The sequence below is a fragment of the Hetaerina americana genome, unplaced genomic scaffold (genome assembly GCF_022747635.1).
Source record: "Hetaerina americana unplaced genomic scaffold, ioHetAmer1.1.p SCAF_27, whole genome shotgun sequence".
In the NCBI taxonomy this organism is placed as follows: domain Eukaryota; kingdom Metazoa; phylum Arthropoda; class Insecta; order Odonata; family Calopterygidae; genus Hetaerina; species Hetaerina americana.
In genome coordinates this window covers 3,996,299-4,017,275 of record NW_027286841.1, presented here as the reverse complement: position 1 = coordinate 4,017,275, position 20,977 = coordinate 3,996,299, and the positions used below count along the sequence as shown (strand labels likewise).

Here is a 20,977-nt window from a genome sequence, read left to right as displayed (position 1 = left end):
GAAATTTTGAGAGTGGGAGAACATCGAATTGCCACCCAGTCATCTTTACGATACCTCAGCATGCAGATTGACTCGCGTCTGAACTTCAAAGTACAGGTAGAGAGCACAAGCACAAAGGCAGCTGCAGTTGGGAAGGCCCTATCACGGCTTATGCCCAACATCAGATGTCCAAAGCAGAAGAGGAGAGCACTCCTTATGTCAGTCACCACATTGGTAATAAGGTATGGCATTGCCATTTGGGCCGACGTACTCGCAACCCAGAGCACGTGTAAGAAAGTGACTTCCGTGTATGGGCTAAGTTCCCTATGAGTAGAAAGTGAATTCCACACGGTGTCCAAGGAAGCAGTGGAAGTCATCTCAGGACTTCTGCCAATGGAGATATTAGTGGAAGAACGAAAGGAGATCTTCAAACGAAGGAAAGCTCCATGAGATCTGAAAGACAAGGAAAAAGAAGAGGACCTGAAAACTGAAAAACATAAAAGGAGTTTAGAATGGTGTTAGAAAAGTTGGGATGAGTCAACTAAGGGCTGATGGATGTATCGGTTGATTCCCCAAGTTGATTAATGGCTGAATCGCAGTCATGGTGAAGTCAACTATTACCTGACACAGATGCTGTCAGGCCATAGGTGCTACCAAGGCTACCTCGACAAATTCAAGCAAGAGGAAACCCCGGAATGCCCATCCTGGGTAGGAGTCGACGAAAATGTAGAGCATGTGTTCTTCAAGTTCCCGAGATACGATGAAGCTAGGAAAGAGCTAGAAACGACGGTTAAACAGAGTATAATTCCAGAAAGTTTGATTGAGGTGATGATGTCATCAAAGGAGGCGTACAGAGCAGTCGACATCTTTGCATCAAAAGTTGTAAAGGACCTGCAAATCGAAGAGCAGAAGAGAAAGATGAATGAATATAAAGGAAAGAAGAATGAAGATAGAATACAAGAGAGACAAGATTAGAAGAAGGAAGAGTATAAGAGGAAAAACCACCAGAAAAAAGAGCATCCTGAATGAGAAAACCTTGCACTTTTCTTGCAACTTTCATCCTTTCAACACAGTATATATTTGTCTGATTTCCTACACGAATCTCCTATGTTACTAGACAACAGTATGTATTGGGCATACTGACCATTTTAATATTTGAATAGTACAGGAATCTTTTGAAAATTCAACTCTGGATCATATCATTTAATATTAGGTCGAATTGACAGGCAATAGTGTTCTGTTTTAATTCTCCATGACTGGTTGCTCAATACAAAATTAAAGGACACAATTTTTCCCCAAGATGTCAGTGCAGCAAGATATGGTTAAAATTACTATTGTGAGAGTTAAAGAGGTTAGTCCTGCATACTGGTGGCAAAGACCAATTTTTACATTCCACATACTTTTTAATTGCTCAGTTATTCTCTATAGACTTTATAAAACTACTGCTTTCATCATTAATATTTTCAAGTAGTATTGTGATAACTTATTTATGCCATTGGAAGTCCTAAAAACAAAGGTTAATGTTAACTTTTTAATAAAAAATCCCATCCCAATCTTTTTTCACATTTAGCTTGAGCTATCGAGGAAACGTAATTTACCCTGAGATCCGTGGGTCTAATATGTCGCCAAGCGCTCCGGTTAAGAGCATCCGCCCGGCAAGTGGATAGATCCGAGGTTCGAGTCCCGGTCAAGGAAATATTTTTACTCTTGTGATCCGTTCGATTCCGCCTTCCCCACCTTTATTGTGTTCGTCCTTTATATGTGTTCCTATCCCTTTTCCTTATTTCCTTTTCCTCATCTCTTTCTTCTGGATATGCGTGCCACGAAACGCACTGTTCCTTTCCTGTATGATGTTGTATGAATTCTAAACCACTGTCCTTTCCTCTTGTGTATTGTCTATTTTTCCTTTGGTGGGTGAAACAGTCCCCTGACGCCATCTCTTGGCTAAAGAATCGGAGCGCTTGGCGGCATATTAGACCCACGGATCTCAGGGTACATTACGTTTCCTCGATAGCTCAAGTGGTTAAGAGCATCCGCCCGGCAAGTGGAAAGATCCGAGGTTCGAGTCCCGGTCAAGGAAATATTTTTACTCTTGTGATCCGTTCGATTCCGCCTTCCCCACCTTTATTGTGTTCGTCCTTTATATGTGTTCCTATCCCTTTTCCTTATATCTGTTTCTGTATATATGAGTATTTATTCGCCGTTTGGTGGGATTTCGTGTTTGAATGTGTATATATATATATATATATATCCCTCCCCGGACTACAACCTTGGCGTGGTGGAAGGGCTTGTGCGTTCCGATGACCCCTAGAGCTGTGCTGGCGGGAGTAATAATAATTGCTCCTGGTAAGGTCACCCATGCCAGATAGGTCGAAGGTTAGGAGCCAGACAAAAGGTAGTCCACGCAGCGTCTGTTCCTCAGTGAGGCGGCTGCAATGGCGTCTGACCCCAGTGGGGCGGCCAGTAAGTGATGGTGTCACGTTAAAAACACTATTGACGAAGGAAACGGGAAGCCACCTCAATCATCATTCCCAAGATTTAAATTATGGACAAAACAGAGATTTTGAGTCTTGACAACTACGGGGCTCGGCCCAATCGGCCGTGTGTCATGCCCAGCAGCGGGGGAGGCAAACCTTCTGCCGTCGTCATCCCACAAAACCCTTGCAAGGGAAAACCGGCAGCAGCAGGACAGAAGACGAAGGAGAAGAAGACCAAATTAGTTACAATAGGAACGTGGAATGTTAGGACAATGATGAGGACAGGGAAATTGGAGAATATTAAGCGAGAGATGGAAAGGGGAAATATAGATATTTTAGGTCTATGCGAGGTGAGATGGAAGGACTACAGGGATTACTGGAGTGATAATTTTAGAATAATATACAGCGGCGGGGACAAGAGCCAACGAGAGGTTGCCATAGTATTAAATGAAGAGGTAGGAAGAAGCGTAGTCAACATAGAGCAGGTAACAGATAGATTATTACTAGTAGAGATAAAAGCAGAACTGACGAACTTGGTTATTATTCAGGTATACATGCCACCGAGCAACCATAGAGAAGAAGAGGTCGATAGGATATACGATCAGTTAGAGGACATAATTGCGTGTGTTCCTGCAGGGAAACATTTGATAGTGATGGGGGATTGGAATGCCATGGTAGGTAAAGGAAGAGATGGTGACGAGGTCGGGGACTACGGTTTAGGCACGAGGAATGACCGCGGGGAGAAAGCAGTTGAGTTCTGCAGGAGACAGGGGCTAGTCATCACCAACACCTGGTTTAGACACCACAAAAGACCCAGGTATACATGGAAAATGCCAGGTGACTCAGAAAAGTATCAGCTAGATTATATCCTGGTTAGACACAGGTTTAGGAACAGTGTAGTAAATTCGCACCGCTTCCCAGGAGCGGATGCGGACTCAGACCACAATTTAGTTGTTATGAAATGTAGAGTACGTTTCAAAAAGATAAGGCAGGGGCGGCGAGTTAGAAAATGGAATGTGGAAGCACTAAATGGTTTGAAAAGGAAGGGATACAAACAGGCGGTAGAGGAAATCATGGAGGATGGTAAAGAGCTATGTACTATAGAAGAAAAATGAGAAAGCATCAAGAAAGGGTTGTCTAAAGCCACCGAAGACACTATTTGAACCGTTAACGCGAAAAGGACTAGGAAATCATGGATCACGGATGAGATGATTACAAAGATGGATGAGCGGCGAAAATGGAAGAATGTAAATACAGAATTAGGCAAAATGAAGTACAAATATATATTTAGCTACTATACCAATAAGAAAACATTCTCCATTCTGCATTAGACAATTTGTGAGGAACTGGCCCCCTATAGGCCCTCCTTGGTAACACAAAGAGGAGGATCCTGCAAGGGCCCACAGATGAGTTCCCTCCCCTGTCCTTCCCAGTCCCACCCTATGAAGACATAACTGGAGACACATCAAACAATGAACAGCATTCAGGGAAAATTCCTCCCTAGGCTTCTCTGAAATAAATACACAAATCTTTTGGAGAGGTGAGAGAGGTGACAGTGAGCACAATAACTAACAAACCATGATGAGCATGGCTTAGGTAGACCAAGCAGCAGTAAAGGACAGTACAAAAGACAGATTTGAGAGAGAGAGAGAGAGAGACAAGGCAGGAGTAGTAGTAACAGTATTATGTTTTTGGGATACCAAGGTGTGTTTCGGGGCAGGATTCATCATGCTCGCACATACACAGACATATAAATACATACTTATGCATACATGTATATAGAAAATATATATATATATATATATATATATATATATATATATATACACATACATATATATACATATACATATATATACATACATATATATACATATACATATATATACATATATATATATACATATATACACACACACACATATATATATATATATATATATATATATAGTAACACACAATATAGAAACACAAAAAAAGAAGAACACTCGCACGTTATTTCTTGATATTTCGACTGAAACAATCCGTCTTCATCTGAAGATATAGAAGTCATTACTTCTATATCTTAAGATGAAGATGGATTGTTTCCGTCGAAATATCAAGAAATAACGTATGAGTGTTCTTCTTTTTTTGTGTTTCTATATTGTGTGTTACTGTGTATTGTACTATTCGGCACTTCCGTGTTACGTCTACGAAAGCATATATATATATATATATATATATACATATATATATATATATATATATATATATATATATATATATATATATATATATATACATATATATATATATATATATATATATATATATATATATAAAACACACAGAGAAAGAAAAGGGGGGGTTTGAGAGAGGGGAACCCAAGGATCGAGGGTGGACACGGAGCATGTGTTGTTACAGCCCATGTCTCTTTTTCACCTTTATTCTGCCCGCCCACCATCAGCTGTACTTACTCTCATGCCTTCCCAGCGTGGAACAGCCATTAGAGGTCTTAGTGCTCGCAGCGTTCTCATGGAACGGAATGCAGGGGTATCGGCAGCTCCGGCCCATATAGCTGCAAGGTTAATCAGCGACAGCTAAGTGGTAGTAGGAGGGAAATTCATTAGTCATTACTGCTGTCAGGGCAAAACAGGAAAGGAGGTCATGTGAAAAATCTTGGTAAGGGTTGGAAATAGCTTTCACTTTAGAGAACTACAAAGGATCATATGAGTAAGTTGATGACAAAACATTCTAACAATTTCAGTTTTGGGAAGTGTTGCTTGAATATTTTTCTCAAAGCTGATGAGGCAAGTGAATATTATGATACATCTAGCAATACTAAAAAGTTCATGCAAACTATACTCAAAAGACCAAATCTTAATTAATGAAAGCACAAATTCTTCTCCTTACATTCATCCTGATTGGCAAACATTAATAATGAATATGGACAAAATAATATGTCAAATTCTTGATGGTTTCATCCTGAAAAGAAAGCAGGAGGAAAATGATTACCAACATAAGCTGGCCAATTAAATGTTTGTGGCAATCTAAATGCTTGGTGTAACTTGTAGGAACTATAAATACCTTAGTCTTTATTCACACACATGCATCAATGCATCTGCGTGAATGTATTTTCCTCAATATCTTATGGTGTCACAATGACAAATTATTAACAACTGCTCTAACTATTCTTTGATGATAGTCAATACTATGATTGAAACTCTAGGCACGCCTCCCATATTTGCTTATGAAGGCTGAATTCAAGTTATTGCTAGATTTAAGAAAGCCTTAGGGATGACTCTAGCATTCATGATCCTATGTTTTGGCTATATTCTCAGAGAGGGAGGGCCAATTGGAGCAGATATTCAATTTGGCCAAAATGTTACATGCACTCTGGAACCCATTTATTTCAAGTTGTAGGAATTACCTTTACTATCTGTCAATGAATAAAGTTAAAAGGTGAAAAATACATTCATGTATAGCAAAATAATGAAGTGAGGAAGGAAGAACACTAAGATGAAAAGGGGCTTGCTGTAGAGTAGGATGTTAGGTTTTGGTTTTGTCGAGAAAGACAAAAAATATTTATTTGGCAGTTAGGTCCATCCAAAACCTATCTTATCCAGTAGGTTACCTATAAAGTATAGCAAAAAAGAGTCAATTAATTTGTCATAGAGGCAAATGACAAAAAAACAATTGCAAATAATGCTTTTGAAATCATAGTTTCATAGAATTATTTTCTATTGTTTTTTGTTTGATCATCATTTTTATCCATATATTATGTCATTTCTTTTACATTTTCTTTCTGAAAGATGGTAAATATGGACTGCATCTCTTTTCTTTAAATAAAAGAATTCCCAATTTTTTTTTAATTCTATTAATTCTCTCCATGTTTCTCCCTCAGTAAATTTCATGCCAAAGTATAATGTGCAATAAGATTCTTTAACCAATGTAATCCATATTTTTGAAGCAAAATTCAAAAATATTCATTCAAAACATCTTCATAAAAAATGTATATTCCTATAAACATTTCATTTTTGTCTTTTGTCATCTAATTACGCTACTTCTCATCTTCTTGTATTTACATATTTCATAGTACACTAATCAGAGGTGCATAACTGAGAATGCCAAAGATTTCTTTCGTGAATGAAGAATGCAAATGAAATAATTAAGACACAGCAGGAAATGGAAGAGAAAATAAGAGCATAGTGAAAATTAGTTAAAAGTATAAAAATGAACTAATCGGGCCACCAAGATGATTCTTTTGATTCTAAAAATTAAATCCTAGTTTCTGCCTAGTAATTGCTGGCATTGGGCACGACATGACATGCTGGAATGGCTGAGATAATGGAAACTCTCCTAGCCATATCCATCCTCTCAACCACTCCATCATGGAACTGAAGTTGAAATTTCTTTCAATCAGTTTTTTCATTCCACACAGGATCTACTTTTATGAACTTAATACATTTGAGTGAGTATTGGAGGGGAGTTTTAAATACAGCGTTAGCACAGCAAAAGGCATGACTATAATATGTGAAGCCCATCACCAGGTATTACTTGCACTGTGAACATGGCACAATGATGTATGTTACTTTGTTTCCATATAACTCCTGACCAAGAGTAACTGCTTACTTCTAATGCTTTCTGTTAATAACAAAAATATTCCTGCAGTCATTCTTCAACATAGCTTTATGCAGTTTATCTGTGATCTTCCACAAGTCCACCAAAGCTGGATGCTTATGCTTCAAAACTTTTGCTGGTGTCGGCTCCTCTTTGTTCTTTTATTTAATATTTGTTTGCCACCTTTCAGTAATTCTTTAGTTTTATTAGAAGTTTTGAATCCCCAGTTAGACAAAAAATTGTACTATTTCATGACAAGCATCAAGTGCTTATAGAAAATCAGCAAATACATTGCAAAATCTTTTCAATAAGGATGCTTTTACTAAATTTCAGAAAATTACAGAAAAAAAAGTTGGCATTCATCCTCAATAATATGCAGCATACTTTTTCATTTCTAAGTGAACTGCATATATTTGACATTAACAAGAAACAGTTATTTTGTTTATTTGAAATTTAGGGCACTAATGCTATACCTAATCTCTAATTTGGTTGTCCAACTAATTCCATTCCATGGTTGAGTAATTAACTCTACCGTAATATTTGTGACCTTGATTGAAGGATACCTCTGAAAGAATCCTTGGAAAAATTCTCAGTCAACTCTCAAATGTCCAGCATCAAGGATTCACAATGATGTAATCAAACCACCAACTATTCTATTGTCAATCATTTGTAATGACCAATAAAAATTATGCCAATCAAAGTTGCTCCTTATCTGCTTCTTCCAGTCAACTGCCCCTGGCATTCGGAACCTAACTCATAAGCCTTGATGTGAGCCTCTGAAGTTCTATCTGAAGTTAATGCTATTTTCATTATTATAGTTTGCGAGGAAAAATGTTTTTTGAGGTTATAGACTAACCCACAATTTCACAAAAAAAACATAAGGCTTTATGCAAAGAAAACCGTTCTCTTCAAACTCAAAATCTAACCTAATATATTAGTTTAATTTCAATGTAGAGTAAAATTTTAATAGGAATTAAAAACTTTATAAAGCATTTAGTAGAAGAAAATTAGTAATAAAATTTATTTAGAATGAAGATGGAAAGGACGGTAGAAAAGGAACAAAACACAAATAGTGATATCTAGTTTGGAGAAATACATTACTGACTCTATCCTTCATAAGTGGTTCAATCAACATCATTCTTTATATTTTAATAAGATTTGCATCCAGTTTTCAAATCCTCATACACAATACTAGTCAGCCAACTCTACAGAATGTAACAGTGTAAAACACAACTTAGGATCTAGGGGATCGAGATGGTGCGGGGGCTAACGTACTGGCTTCCCACCCTGAGGGCGCGGGTTCAAATCCCGGCGGTGTTGAATATTTTTCAGAGGTATCTCGATCCCTACTTGAGGTGCTTTGTGGAGGGCACTTTGAGTGAGTACGCCGTCCGTCGGATGGGACGTTAAACTGCGGACCCCTTGGCGCCTTTCGTAAAGAGCAGGCTAATGCCGACGCCGGGTTTCTCTCCACCCTTCATCCTTTCCTGTCCATCCCCTATGGCGCAAATGACCTTAGCTGTCGGTCGCCTCCCCTTAAAACTACTACAACTACCAACACAACTTAGAACTTTTTTGTGGGTGTACGCAATTTACTTGAGTGAGGGTGAATTCAATAATATGAAGCCACTCAGGAAAATTGAAAGCATTAAGGAGACTGAGGAAATATTATTTATAACATTTCTGAAATATGAAACAACTGTGGTATGAAAAGAATTTGTTCAAATAGTTACTCAAATGACATTTGTTGAACTTAAGGAAATTTAAGAGTCCAATGCATCACTATCTCAATGATGCTCACCACCAAAGGTGCAAATGTAAACTCTTTACGACTGCTTGCAACAAATATTTTGAATTATGAGCTTTAAACAAGGAGCAATTTGAAAACAAGGAGTGCTCCTTGTTTTCAAATTGCTATTCATAACACAGCTAGGGAAATCATAGCAATTAATTTTCATCAAAGCTGTAAAACCTAAAATTGGAAATGATGATGAATATAAGTCACAGGCAGAGGAAGAATTATGATGCTTAAGCCTCATTAGGTGATGGATTAAAAATAAAAAACATTAGCCTAGAGCATAAAAAGACTGATTTCAGGAACTGCCCATTTTATCTATACTTCTGGAATCTGCTGTAATAGAAATTAAAAGAGGAAGGTATCCTGATGCAGGCAAAGATAACCATAAATTAATACAACAACTGGCATTGTAAGATAAAAAAATTATAATAGTTTCGAAAATAAATCACCTTGATACATATAGTATACTGAAAAAAAGATTTACTTTCTTCAGAAACCGTTTTAAATTATTTATTGAAGCTTCATAATTAATTACCAAACCAATATCAAGATCGTCAACAAACAATGCTTATTTATAAGGGACACTACCAATGAAAAAATAAATCATGAAATGAATTCTATGATGTAAAGATGTATACTCACCACAATACATAAAACCTCATGAAATATACTACCCTGATCAAAAAGTTCCCGGAATAACCACCGTGTGGCGCTCCCATCGTTCCGATTTGAGTTCTGTTTTTTTTGTTAAATTGGTACATCTGTTGTTGATATTCCCTTTAAATCTTAGTGTCATAACTTGACATTTGCAAAAGTTACGTAGCCAATAGTACATCTATCTCTGTGTGTGTTGGCGATTTTTTACAATTTCAGAAATGGATTTAAATTTGCAACAACGAACTTGTATTAAATTTTGCGTAAAAAACGGATTTAGTGGCGCACGGACGTTGGAAATGTTGGAAAAGTGTTTCGGCAACGATTCTCTAAAAAAAACGGTCGTTTACCAGTGGCACGAGCGGTTCAGAAGTGGTCGTGAGTCAATCGAAGATGATGAACGCAGTGGCAGACCATCGACATCGAAAGTCGGTGAAAAAATTGATAAAGTAAAAGAAATGTTGGTCAATAAACGCAAATTAACCATCAGAGAAATAGCGGAGGACTTGAACATTGCCTATGGATCCGCCCAAGACATTGTGGTTAATGATTTGTGCCAAAAGACCTCAATTTCATGCAAAAAAGAGACCGTGTTGACGTCGCAAAAGACATGATTTGCGAGGCTGAATCCGATCCCACATTCATCAAAAGGATCATTACTGGAGACGAGACGTGGGTTTATGAGTACGACACGCAATCCAGACATCAGGCAAGTGAATGGCGTTCACCAAATGAGCCGAGACCAAAAAAACCACGTCGTTTTCAGTCAAAAAAGAAGGCAATGCTGACGGTTTTCATGGATTACAACGGTGTAGTGCATCATGAATTTTTGCCAGAAGGCCAGACAGTAAACAAAGAGTATTATTTGGGCGTTATGAGACGTTTGCGTGAAGCAATTCGCCGAAAGAGACCAGAAATGTGGGCAGAAAACTCGTGGATTTTGCACCATGATAACGCACCGTCGCACAGTGCTATCATTATTCGTAATTTTTTGACGAAAAATGCAACAAATACCATCCAACAGCCACCGAATTCACCTGATTTGGCTCCCTGTGACTTCTTTCTGTTCAATCGAGTTAAAAAACCATTACGGGGAACGCGTTTTAGCAGCCGAGAGGAAGTAATGGAAAAATCGCAGGAAGCACTGATGGACATACCGAAAACCGACCGTAACTTTTGCAAATGTCAAGTTATGACACTAAGATTTAAAGGGAATATCAACAACAGATGTACCAATTTAACAAAAAAAAACAGAACTCAAATCGGAACGATGGGAGCGGCACACGGTGGTTATTCCGGGAACTTTTTGATCAAGGTAGTATATCACTAACTTCAGAACTAAATCTAACATCCTCCCCCATGCCATTTTATCTGTGGAGTCATGATAGTAATGTAACCTTTTAAATTGTTATGTAAAGGCTCAATAAGGTGGCAATAGAAGATATTAACAGAGAAATAAATTTAATCAACCAATGTATCTAACCTAGTTGTGTCCACCAAGTTTTACTTCAATGTACCTTTCAGAAGGAATTCTAAAATAATTCTCATAAAAATGAAAAGTTAAATTGACCAGAATAAAGAATAGCCACATAATAACTAGGTATGGCCTTTTATAAGAAATGCTCGATCCATGTGAGGGTACAAAAACTCGAGAAATGATTTGAAAATGTCAGCAAAAAGGCTACCCCATGTACAACTGTATATGGTCCACTCAATTTAATTCTGAACATTTGATTTCTAAATTACCATGATTTCTCCTATCACAATCAATAATTTTTAATCGTAATTTTGAGAAGGACAGGACTTTAAAAGTGATTTTGCTAATTGTTTTTCATATTCAATCTCATTATTTTAGGGGTTTTCATTCTTTTAGAATATTTTTAGTTTGAATTTTCCATGAAACTGCTGGAAATACTGTGACAATAATTTTTCAATGGAGTAATCCACTAAATGTGCATTGCAGTGCAACAATTTCAGGGTGTAAAAATCACTTGCGTTGACCAGGATTCGAAAGCGGATCCTTCGATGCCCAGTCAAGTGCTTTAGCCAGTTAAGCTATCGAGGAGTCCTCTTACAATCTGAAATTTTGAGGGCTTCAAAGGAACAAGATATTGTGGTGGAATACCATGCATGAAATGCCACAAGTATTTTTAGTCTTGCACTTAGCACCACAGAGCATGAGCCTAAAGCCAAATTTAAATACTGTGGTGTTTTTACCATTGAAAAATTCAAAGAAACTTCAGGAGGTACTGCGACAATAACTTTTAACAGTCTATTAAATGTGCATTATTATTTATGCTTGGCTAGTATTTGAGGGATCTGGATTTGATCTAGGTCAAGATTAATGATTTTTACACTCTGAAATTGTAATTTTAATTTAAGATTATTCCGATACCTTTAGAGACTGAGGGAGGGAGTGACAGTTATTTTAATATTTGCTGGCTATTATTAGATTCATTGTCTCTTCACAGATTATCATAGAGTTTTCCTTATTTTTTTAAATGGTATGTATTGGTATATTAGTTGACACAGCAGTCAGTGGGAGAGGTAGTAATTTTACGACACAAGCAACAGGCTGCAACAAAATTTCTACGACACAAGCAACATGCTGCTGCAAACTTTATCTACCTTATTCTCTTCCACAACAAATTTCCACACTTTTATTCTTGGTACAGAGTGCACCAAGCGAAAGATATGCCATGGATGGCTCTAGTGTATATATTATGGCCCTGGGAAGGTTTCTTTGAAAGGCATAGAAGTGGCATACTCTTACACCTAGGCACTGTTCCCTTCTTTTTGGAAATGGATTTTGGTCTGCGGCAGTCTTGTATATATTAAAATGCACCCTGCATATTACTTTCTGGTCAAACTTGAAATGTACCCCATATAAATACTGGTTGTTTATCAACTTGAGTTCACTTAAAATACCACCCTTTATATCTGGGCCAATTTAAAAAATGGTAAATGAGAAGGCAAAGACTCAATTATGTTTATCTGAGGGTAACCTGACATCCACTACTGACTACCTATTTCATCTTTGAAGCTTTAGTAGAAATATCAAAATGAACTCAGATGTGTAACTAACATAATGAGTATAGAGATGGATCACTTCAAACCATTTTCAAGAGAAGGTCAATGGATCAGGAAGAATACCTATACAGCATACATTAGAAGAAAAAGTTAAACCAACAGAGAATCCTTAATATTTCTAGGAAAAAATCTAAATTGATCATTCTTGAGATAATATTTCCATAACAGTTAGAGTTCGATTACATAATATTTAAAAAGTTGTTAGCCTTTGATAGAAGTGTGGATTTCAGAAATGATCTCACCATGACAATGATGAAATCCAGCAAGCACCATCCATTTGTGAAATATTTCTTGAACCCTAGCGCCAGCCATTTGATCAGCATTTCTAAGAGGAAAAAAACAGTAAATATTCTGTCCATATAATACAGAATATCTTGTAAAATTGGACGCTGCTGAAGGTGGACATCTTCTAGGGCCTAAGAAAAAGATTACATGAATAATATAAGTTTTGAGTAAATATAATGAACAACTCACCTATGCTTATTACAACGAGGGCATTTAATAATAGAAGTTTACAACACTAAGTTTGGAAGTATTTTCATCATATTAGTTTAAATTGCCCTTATTGAACAAATAATGAATATTCTTACCAGCAAACAAAGCTTTTCATTGATTGAAATATCTTTTTCTCTATGAAAAGCTAATTCCAAAAGTGATTTGCTTTGTGTTAAATCTAGCCTAAGAAGTACATATTTAACTAACACTATGCTCTTTAAAGGCTCTATTTAATAGTAATTTTTAATGCACCAGTTCCAGAAGAGTAGGATTACCATCCCTGCAGGGGCTATTTAAATGGTCCAAAGGATGCTGTATTGAGGAACCAGAAAACATTTTTGACACATGCTGAGTACCAGCATGAAAGGGTTGTGTAACCATCCATTGAATAATAAAGATCATGATTTTGAGATGAAAACCTGTGTCATCCAGGGAGAAACTTTTAAATAAAGATTTTAAGGTTAAAAATTAATGTTAAAAAAGAAGATATTTAAATTTTCAGTCTTAAAAATTTCAACCCTTATTTTACTTACTACACTAACCTCTTGTGCAGTCACCAAAATCAACCACTAAAAGTCCATTAACATATTAAAACATGGTAATCCATGACATGACTATCCTCCAAAGCCATAAAAATGTGCAATAAATAATTATTAATAGTTTCTCAGTTGATATCCATGCATCTTTGTTGAAAAATATAATGATAGTTATGATATCCTGAAAATTCATAGGAATAATTTAATATGTGATCATTAAATTTCTGTCAGTAATGATGAGAATTAAAGAATAGGGAGTGATTTTGTAGGGACCATAAGAATTTTTTAAATCTATCTTTCATTTGATATGTCAAAATTACTCCAAGCTTGATTTCATGGAACTGCTTCATGATTTAAAAATCTCAAAAGCTTTGTTAATTCCATATAAAAGTCTTGATTACACAACTCAGGTATTGTTGCTGTGCAATGCCTTTAGGTGAGTTACATAAAATTACCCACTAGTGTTTATGGGAGTTGAATGGAGGTGATGATGTGTAGTAGGATGTGTGAGGGGGGAAGGTGGCTGGTTGGTTATGATGCTGCTGGTGCTGGGAAGAATTTGGTGAGGAATATGATAATGGACCAAGTGAGGGTGCATTTGTAAGGCTTGGTGGAGAATTGACATAATCATCAATTTAAAATTTCCCCATCAGCAGGGAGGAGTGGGAGGAAGGGGGTTGGAGCCATTTCAGTGGGGCCTGTGCTAGGTACGGGAAGGAGGTCATTGTAATACCTTATTATTCAATAAAAGTTAAAACTCTGGAGACTTATTACACTTTCAAGACTCACCAAAGCCATACTACTGAGGACAATCATTGTGATGACAGCCATTCCAAAATATTTATTCTCAATGAGCTGGAAGGTTTTCAGTCGAAGGTTGGCCCATCCTTGCCAGAAGGGAGCATTGTCATCACCAGCTAAGAATGGAAAGCACTTGTAACAACGGTTTGGACAACACCCAGCAGGGGAATCTTCCCTTACTCCATCTGGGGGAGGTTTTCCTTCCTCTACTAGAAGGCCATCAACCCCTTCCTCTCCTTCATCTTCTTCCTCACCATCTTCATGTCCTGCAAGCATCATAACATCCCATTAGTAATTCATTTATAACACCAGCACAAAAGAATGAATGTGCCCAATGAATATAGTTAAGAGTGAAATATTAAACAAATAGTCTTCCCAATAGCCAAAAGATTAAACCAAATGATTTAATCAGTGAAATGGTTATTTTTATACTTTTCAAAATAAATTATTTAAGATTAAAACTGAAAATTTAGATGGAAATATAACTCAAATAATAATCATATAATCATCATAATATGAGTCAGTCAGATAATAATCATCATAATGTAAGTCAAATAAGATCTGACATGTCTCCAGCAAAAGCCCTAAATAAGAAAACATCAGGATCATCAAGATTTTGGTAGACAAAAAAATCTATAGCTCTTTGCCCTCATTCACTTTCATCCACTGAAGTTGATGATCTCATGAATGGTAATGCATGTCTACCTAGGACATACCAGGGTGACCCTACTATGGTACTACACAATGTGATCCATTAGGTTTTGGCCTGATATCCTCTCTCAGCCCTTAATGGCCTCTCTCACCTTGTAGGCACAGGTTTTGGTACTTCCAATCACAGTGCCAAGCTAATTATTATGATCATTATGTTCTTTTTTGTGGCTCATACAATAAAGGACCAAGTAATGCATTAGTATATTGTTTAATCAGATGCGAGAGCTGGAACGTCAACCCAGGAGAAATGTGCCATCTATCAATTTCAATCTTAAACATACAACTGGCGTCATGATTTTCCATGGGAAAGAGATTTTTCTCTCAAAGTCACATGAATGTTGACTTTTTCTTCATGAGTCTCAAGCTGAGTGAATCAAATTCATATGGGCCCATAAATTTCCATGCTCACAGAGCTTTATTTATCAATATCTTATTTTTCAAAAATAAGAAAAATGACCAAGGCAACTAGTATCAACTTATTCACAAGAAAGTTATAATAGATATAAATAGGTTGCCAAACAATCACCAACCATCCAAGTCCTTTTCTCACTCCTCTTAATCCCTTGGGAATGCATAGAGAGACCATACATTCTCAGTAGGTGCTCTCTCCATACCAACGTACCCAAAGGAGGGCCAGTGGCATATGTCATGATTTGGGCACTGAGTCAACTCTAAGTAGCTTCATTCTAAGATGGCATATTAATTTTCAAAAGAATATTTTGTAGTATTTGAACATAAGTCCCAGTGGTGCTCTAGGATTTTTTAGAGGAAAAAAATGGCAAACATGAAGGTGGAACACATAGCTCACTATATTTTATACTTATTAATAGGAAACCTAATTCACAAAATATCAACTTTAACAACTAATTATTTTTATATATAGTTGATAATAAGGCCAATGTAAGGATTTATATGTAGAAGGAATGTATAGGGTAGAGGTGACTTATGTATATTGAATTACCAGGGCAAGTAAATTAATAACTTGCAAACTTTGATAGAGGCAATAATAATCAAAGTAACTTCCTGAAATTTATTTCACTTTTCTACATATTCACCCTGTACATTTAAACACTCATCTAATCTGTATTTCATTATTGATGGCTGGCAGCTAAGAAGTCTTTTTTTTTGCTGCCGCAGTTATGGAGTAACCTCTAAGGTCTGTGGTATCATAATTTTCAAAACGTCGGCCAGCCAAATGATTTTTCAGGGACCCGAACATATGAAAATCACTAAGGACTAAATAGGAACTGCACAGTGGATGTTCTAAGCATAGGCAATGAAATGTCTGTAACAGATTCTACGCTATTCTTGCAACTGTGTGGGACTTTTTTATTGACTTGCCCTTGTAAATATCAAATATGGCCACATGTGGTAATGGCACTGGAATTTTGGAATTAACATAATTATTTAACTATAAATATGATATGAAAATATAATATAACCTATATTTTCTCATCTTAGATTTATTTATTCAGAAAATCTAACGTTACATTTATCGTGAATAATGTTTGGTAGTTTTACTATGGAAAAGAAATAAACATCGATAATTGCTTGGAAATATAAGCTAGTAGTCCAAGTGGATTAGTTCACAACTGATTGTTATAGGTAAGTTTAAGTATCCACATACATGTATTTGATTGTAATTTATAAGGAAAAATATCTAAATAACTATACATCAGGTCAATATAAAATTATTTTAATTTTTATTGACAACAGAATAAATGAGTATATCTGGATCAAAATCTACAAATCAAGAATTAAATATTTCCATTGAGCAGTCATTTCATACTGCTACCAATTTCCAATTTAAAAAATTCAAAACTTCTTAAAATGATAACTGAAAAAATTGCATTTATGAATATTATTCTGTAAACTTCTTACCATCTCATTCTATAACGGCTAATTTACAGAAATTTTAATGTAACATATTTTCCTTTAGCCTCAAGAGGGCAAATCAGCAGCTTAAGTGCCTAAAGTACCTACTTGGCAGAAAATCAAAGGGACTGGCTTTGAATCGCAGTCTAGAAGAATGCTTGCGATGACTTAGTGGCGTAACTGGCTCATAAGCACTCTATTTCTATTTTAAGCACCAATATTTCTGACTATTTTGATGTCACACTAATCCACATGGATTGAGGGGTTCAAGGATGATGACATGGCATGAGGTAGAAGGGTGGGGAGAGATTAGAATGACATGGGGAGCTATGCATCTGATGAATGAGAACTGCGAAAAAAATAATGAATTACAACAAAATGGGATATATACATAAGAACTGATATTTAAAGAAATGTCCAATATAGTTGGTGATTTCAACTACGGTATATATGAAACAATATTCTTACAATCAACTATTTATGAAAAATATTCGCAACCCAACATTTAATGTAATATGAAATGTGTTCAGTATTCTCAGGGACAGAATGGATGTTAGTGAGATCCATTCCACTCTGCCTGAAAGTGATGCAGCCAGTTTTCCTTCAGGGAACCATTGCTCACCATGAGCGGTGTACTCCATTCTGTCTCCTATGGTGACTTCATGTGGAGTTACATCTTTAGGGCTCTTCTTGTCTGGAGACATGAGACCATCAGCTGATATATCTTCAGTGTTCAGATCTAAATTGTTACCACGATCATGGCCACAGAATAGTAATTCCACAGTTAAGGACAAATGAACACAGTTTTAAATGGCCAATTCTAACATTATCTCTAGATGTATTAACAATTAACTAATGTATTAAACCGAATGAGTCACTTTTTGTAAAATGAACAGTTATGTCTGAGCCAATATAAAATAGTTTATGAATGCAACAGATGGATCAAATTTTAATGCAACTGAACATAATGAAATTATTACAATGAAGAAAACTAAGCTAAATATTAGATAATTAAAGACTATTATTTTAGGGATTCATAAAAGAGCATCCACATAATGCAATTGATTTTAAAAGTTATTAAGTTTCTAGTGAGTGTTAATTTTCATTATATGTAGAAGTGGTTTGAAAAAAGTAACAAAGAGGTTCTTTATTAATTAAAAGAAAATATGAAACCTTGTGCTCAGACTCTGCATGCAATGTAATATGCCAAGTGTTTTGTATATTCATTCCAAAGTTAAAAAAAGTTCACATGTTAGTAATGTATCTTAATGAGCCTGGGTATTTAGTGTTTTATAATTAGTGCAAGAGGAACGTTAAGAATTTTAAAACTGTGAGCATTCGCGATCCATGCTGAAACAACTCAAGTCTCAAGACATTTTTTTATCAAATGGGAGGTACAAAGCAAGTCACACATTAGTCACTTTACTCATTAGCAATCCAAGAAATACAACAAGTATGGAACAAGAAATGAAATTTATTGGAAGTTTCCAATGTTCCATAGCAACTTAACTCATATTTATCACTTAGTTAGTTCATACCATGAGCAATCAAACATCAATTCATAAACGTGGAGGAAATGACAAGAATGGCATTTTAATTTTAAGGGGCAATTCATATCAGAAACAAATTTGAAGCTTCAAAAATTTTATAATATTGAGGTAGGTTTTCACTGAATTAGGTTATTATTACGGTTCATAAGGATTAACACCATAGAATATGATAACCTCATTTTGCCCGCATCACAAATGCTATGACCATGGGTGACTTTTATGAAAGACTTTTTATGCAGTATTAACAGTAAGACTGCAATGAAACATAAACACATAGATCCTTAAGACTACTTAATTTTTGAGTCAGGAATTCAGAGGAGTAAAAGGATAATCCATGGATCAATTTCCTGATAATCAATCAAATTTTTAGTGATAAGGATGAGATGATGCATCTCTTTAGCTTGAAGACATTCTAACCACTTCACTATTAAATAGTGACAATCATGAAACCAGAATATTTCTCATAATGATACTTGAAGAGGGATATTCACAACAAGCAATTTTTATGAATAATGCAATGGGCTATAAACCTGGCAAATCAATTACTAATTGGTATAGCAAGTTTATCTTAAAAGGGACACAATTTATCATGGGGAAACTTTGTTCCAATTAACTCCATCAATGGTTTGTACTAAGAACGTCTTGATAAGTTTAATGAAGGAACAACACAAAAACAGTAAAACATCTATCAAACTCCCATTAACAAGCAGAATACACATAAAATTGAATCCCAATTGTATGATATTATCTTTGGGAGTAATCGGTAAAGAGGTTAATTTAAATAAAGGCTAGGAAAAATGCATGTTGCAGTGATACTTATAAAGATTGAATTTGTTCCTTATTGCTGTAAAATTAAAATATAATATTTTCATATTGTGGCTCAAATAATATTTTTATTTACATGTATTTACTATTAAGTATGATTTGGATATGAATTTAAGTAAACAATTTGTTGAAAGCAAAAGAAATGCCAAATTTCAAAAATATTATCCAGATGAAAATCAATTTAATTGGATACAAAACTTTAAATAAGACTAATTTATTATTGACAACTTATAACATGGCCTCCATTACAACAAAAAAATTGAATTTTTATCAAACTACCTTTAATTTTATTAAGATGGCCATATAACTTATGAAGACACCAATATGCTCATTGCAGTTATTTCATAATAGTCACTATAATGAAAAAGTATGGAACAAGAAGAAAGTAGAAAGGTGTAATAAGTAGCCTTTTTTAATTAACCAACATTCTGCACTTCTTTAAAAATGTAAGTGAAAAATGATAGCACAAGCATACTAAGAATAACAATAAGAACAATAAAACAAAATCTAAAAATCAAAGAGAGTAATAATATAGCACCGTAATTGAAGTTGTCAAATAAGCCAACACCCAATATGGAAATGCATTTAGAATGTGGTTCTCAAAGTTGATAACCAAGTCTTTCTCTTTCTCCTTCAATAAACAATACAATAATAATTAATTTTTGAAGTTAAAAAAAAACAAAATGCAAAAGTGAATAATTATAAAGTAATTAGAGAAAAAATATTTCAAACTATAAGCTCAAACAATTCTTTAAAAATTTGCAAATTACACCAGATGTATGATACATTAATAGGAATCTAATAGACAAACAAGCTAACATTTGAAATGGGTAGATAACATTTTAATTCACCCTCTTAACCTCATCCCAGTTATCTAATAGATACCAATTGCTAAAAGTCTGTAATCATGATAAAAGAATTGTTTCATGTAAAATGGGTACAATTAATATATTAACAAGAATATTTTCATGCTGTATTGTTTAGAAAGTATAGTTTGAAGAAAAATCATTATGATTGTGAGTAGGTTTCTTATGTCTTTATGAATATCTTACTGTTGCCAATTTGTCAATTTAAGATTAAAAGACATAGTTTTTTCAAAGATTGATGACAGAATTGTATTTTGTACCATGCACACCAAAGTCAGGGCAACTACTTTTGAAGTTGTGCAGCCTCTCTCTCTCTCATATCAGAAATAGAACAATGACATTTGGAGAAAGAGAAGTCATTGAAGAAGTTATATTGAGTGAAAAGCAAGATAGATTTACTTTCGTGGTGAAGAAGCATGCAGTAGGATCCATTTATTAATTATTGGATGGAAGAGAGAAATGCAGAAGGGGATATGGCAGAGATGAAATTCAATTTCATGAAAAAGCACTGCTGTATACAAACCCATGGTTTTTCCAAGATGAACAATTTGCTTCCTTATGCTGTATCAATGTTTTACCATTTAATGATACTAAATACGAAATTATCAATGTTAATGAATGCCCGGAAAACAAAGTATTGTTAAATGCTTAAAGAATATTTCTTTAGATAGAAAAGCTACAATGTAAATGATATAATTGCCTGGGCTTAGAATGGAAAATT

At 35.3% G+C, this 20,977-nt stretch overlaps 1 protein-coding gene across 1 annotated transcript in view; it reads right to left on the bottom strand.

Annotated features, from left to right (window-relative positions):
• The window catches only part of LOC139689666 (sodium channel protein para-like), an 84,109-nt gene that overhangs the window by 10,597 nt on the left and 52,535 nt on the right, over positions 1–20,977 (bottom strand). Inside the window, exons 19-22 of the mRNA XM_071586856.1 lie at positions 17,638–17,802; positions 14,418–14,695; positions 12,840–13,013; positions 4,913–5,035 (exon numbers count right to left, since the gene is read on the bottom strand). Coding sequence (XP_071442957.1) covers positions 4,913–5,035; positions 12,840–13,013; positions 14,418–14,695; positions 17,638–17,802 — 740 coding nt within the window. The remainder of the gene's footprint in view (positions 1–4,912; positions 5,036–12,839; positions 13,014–14,417; positions 14,696–17,637; positions 17,803–20,977) is intronic.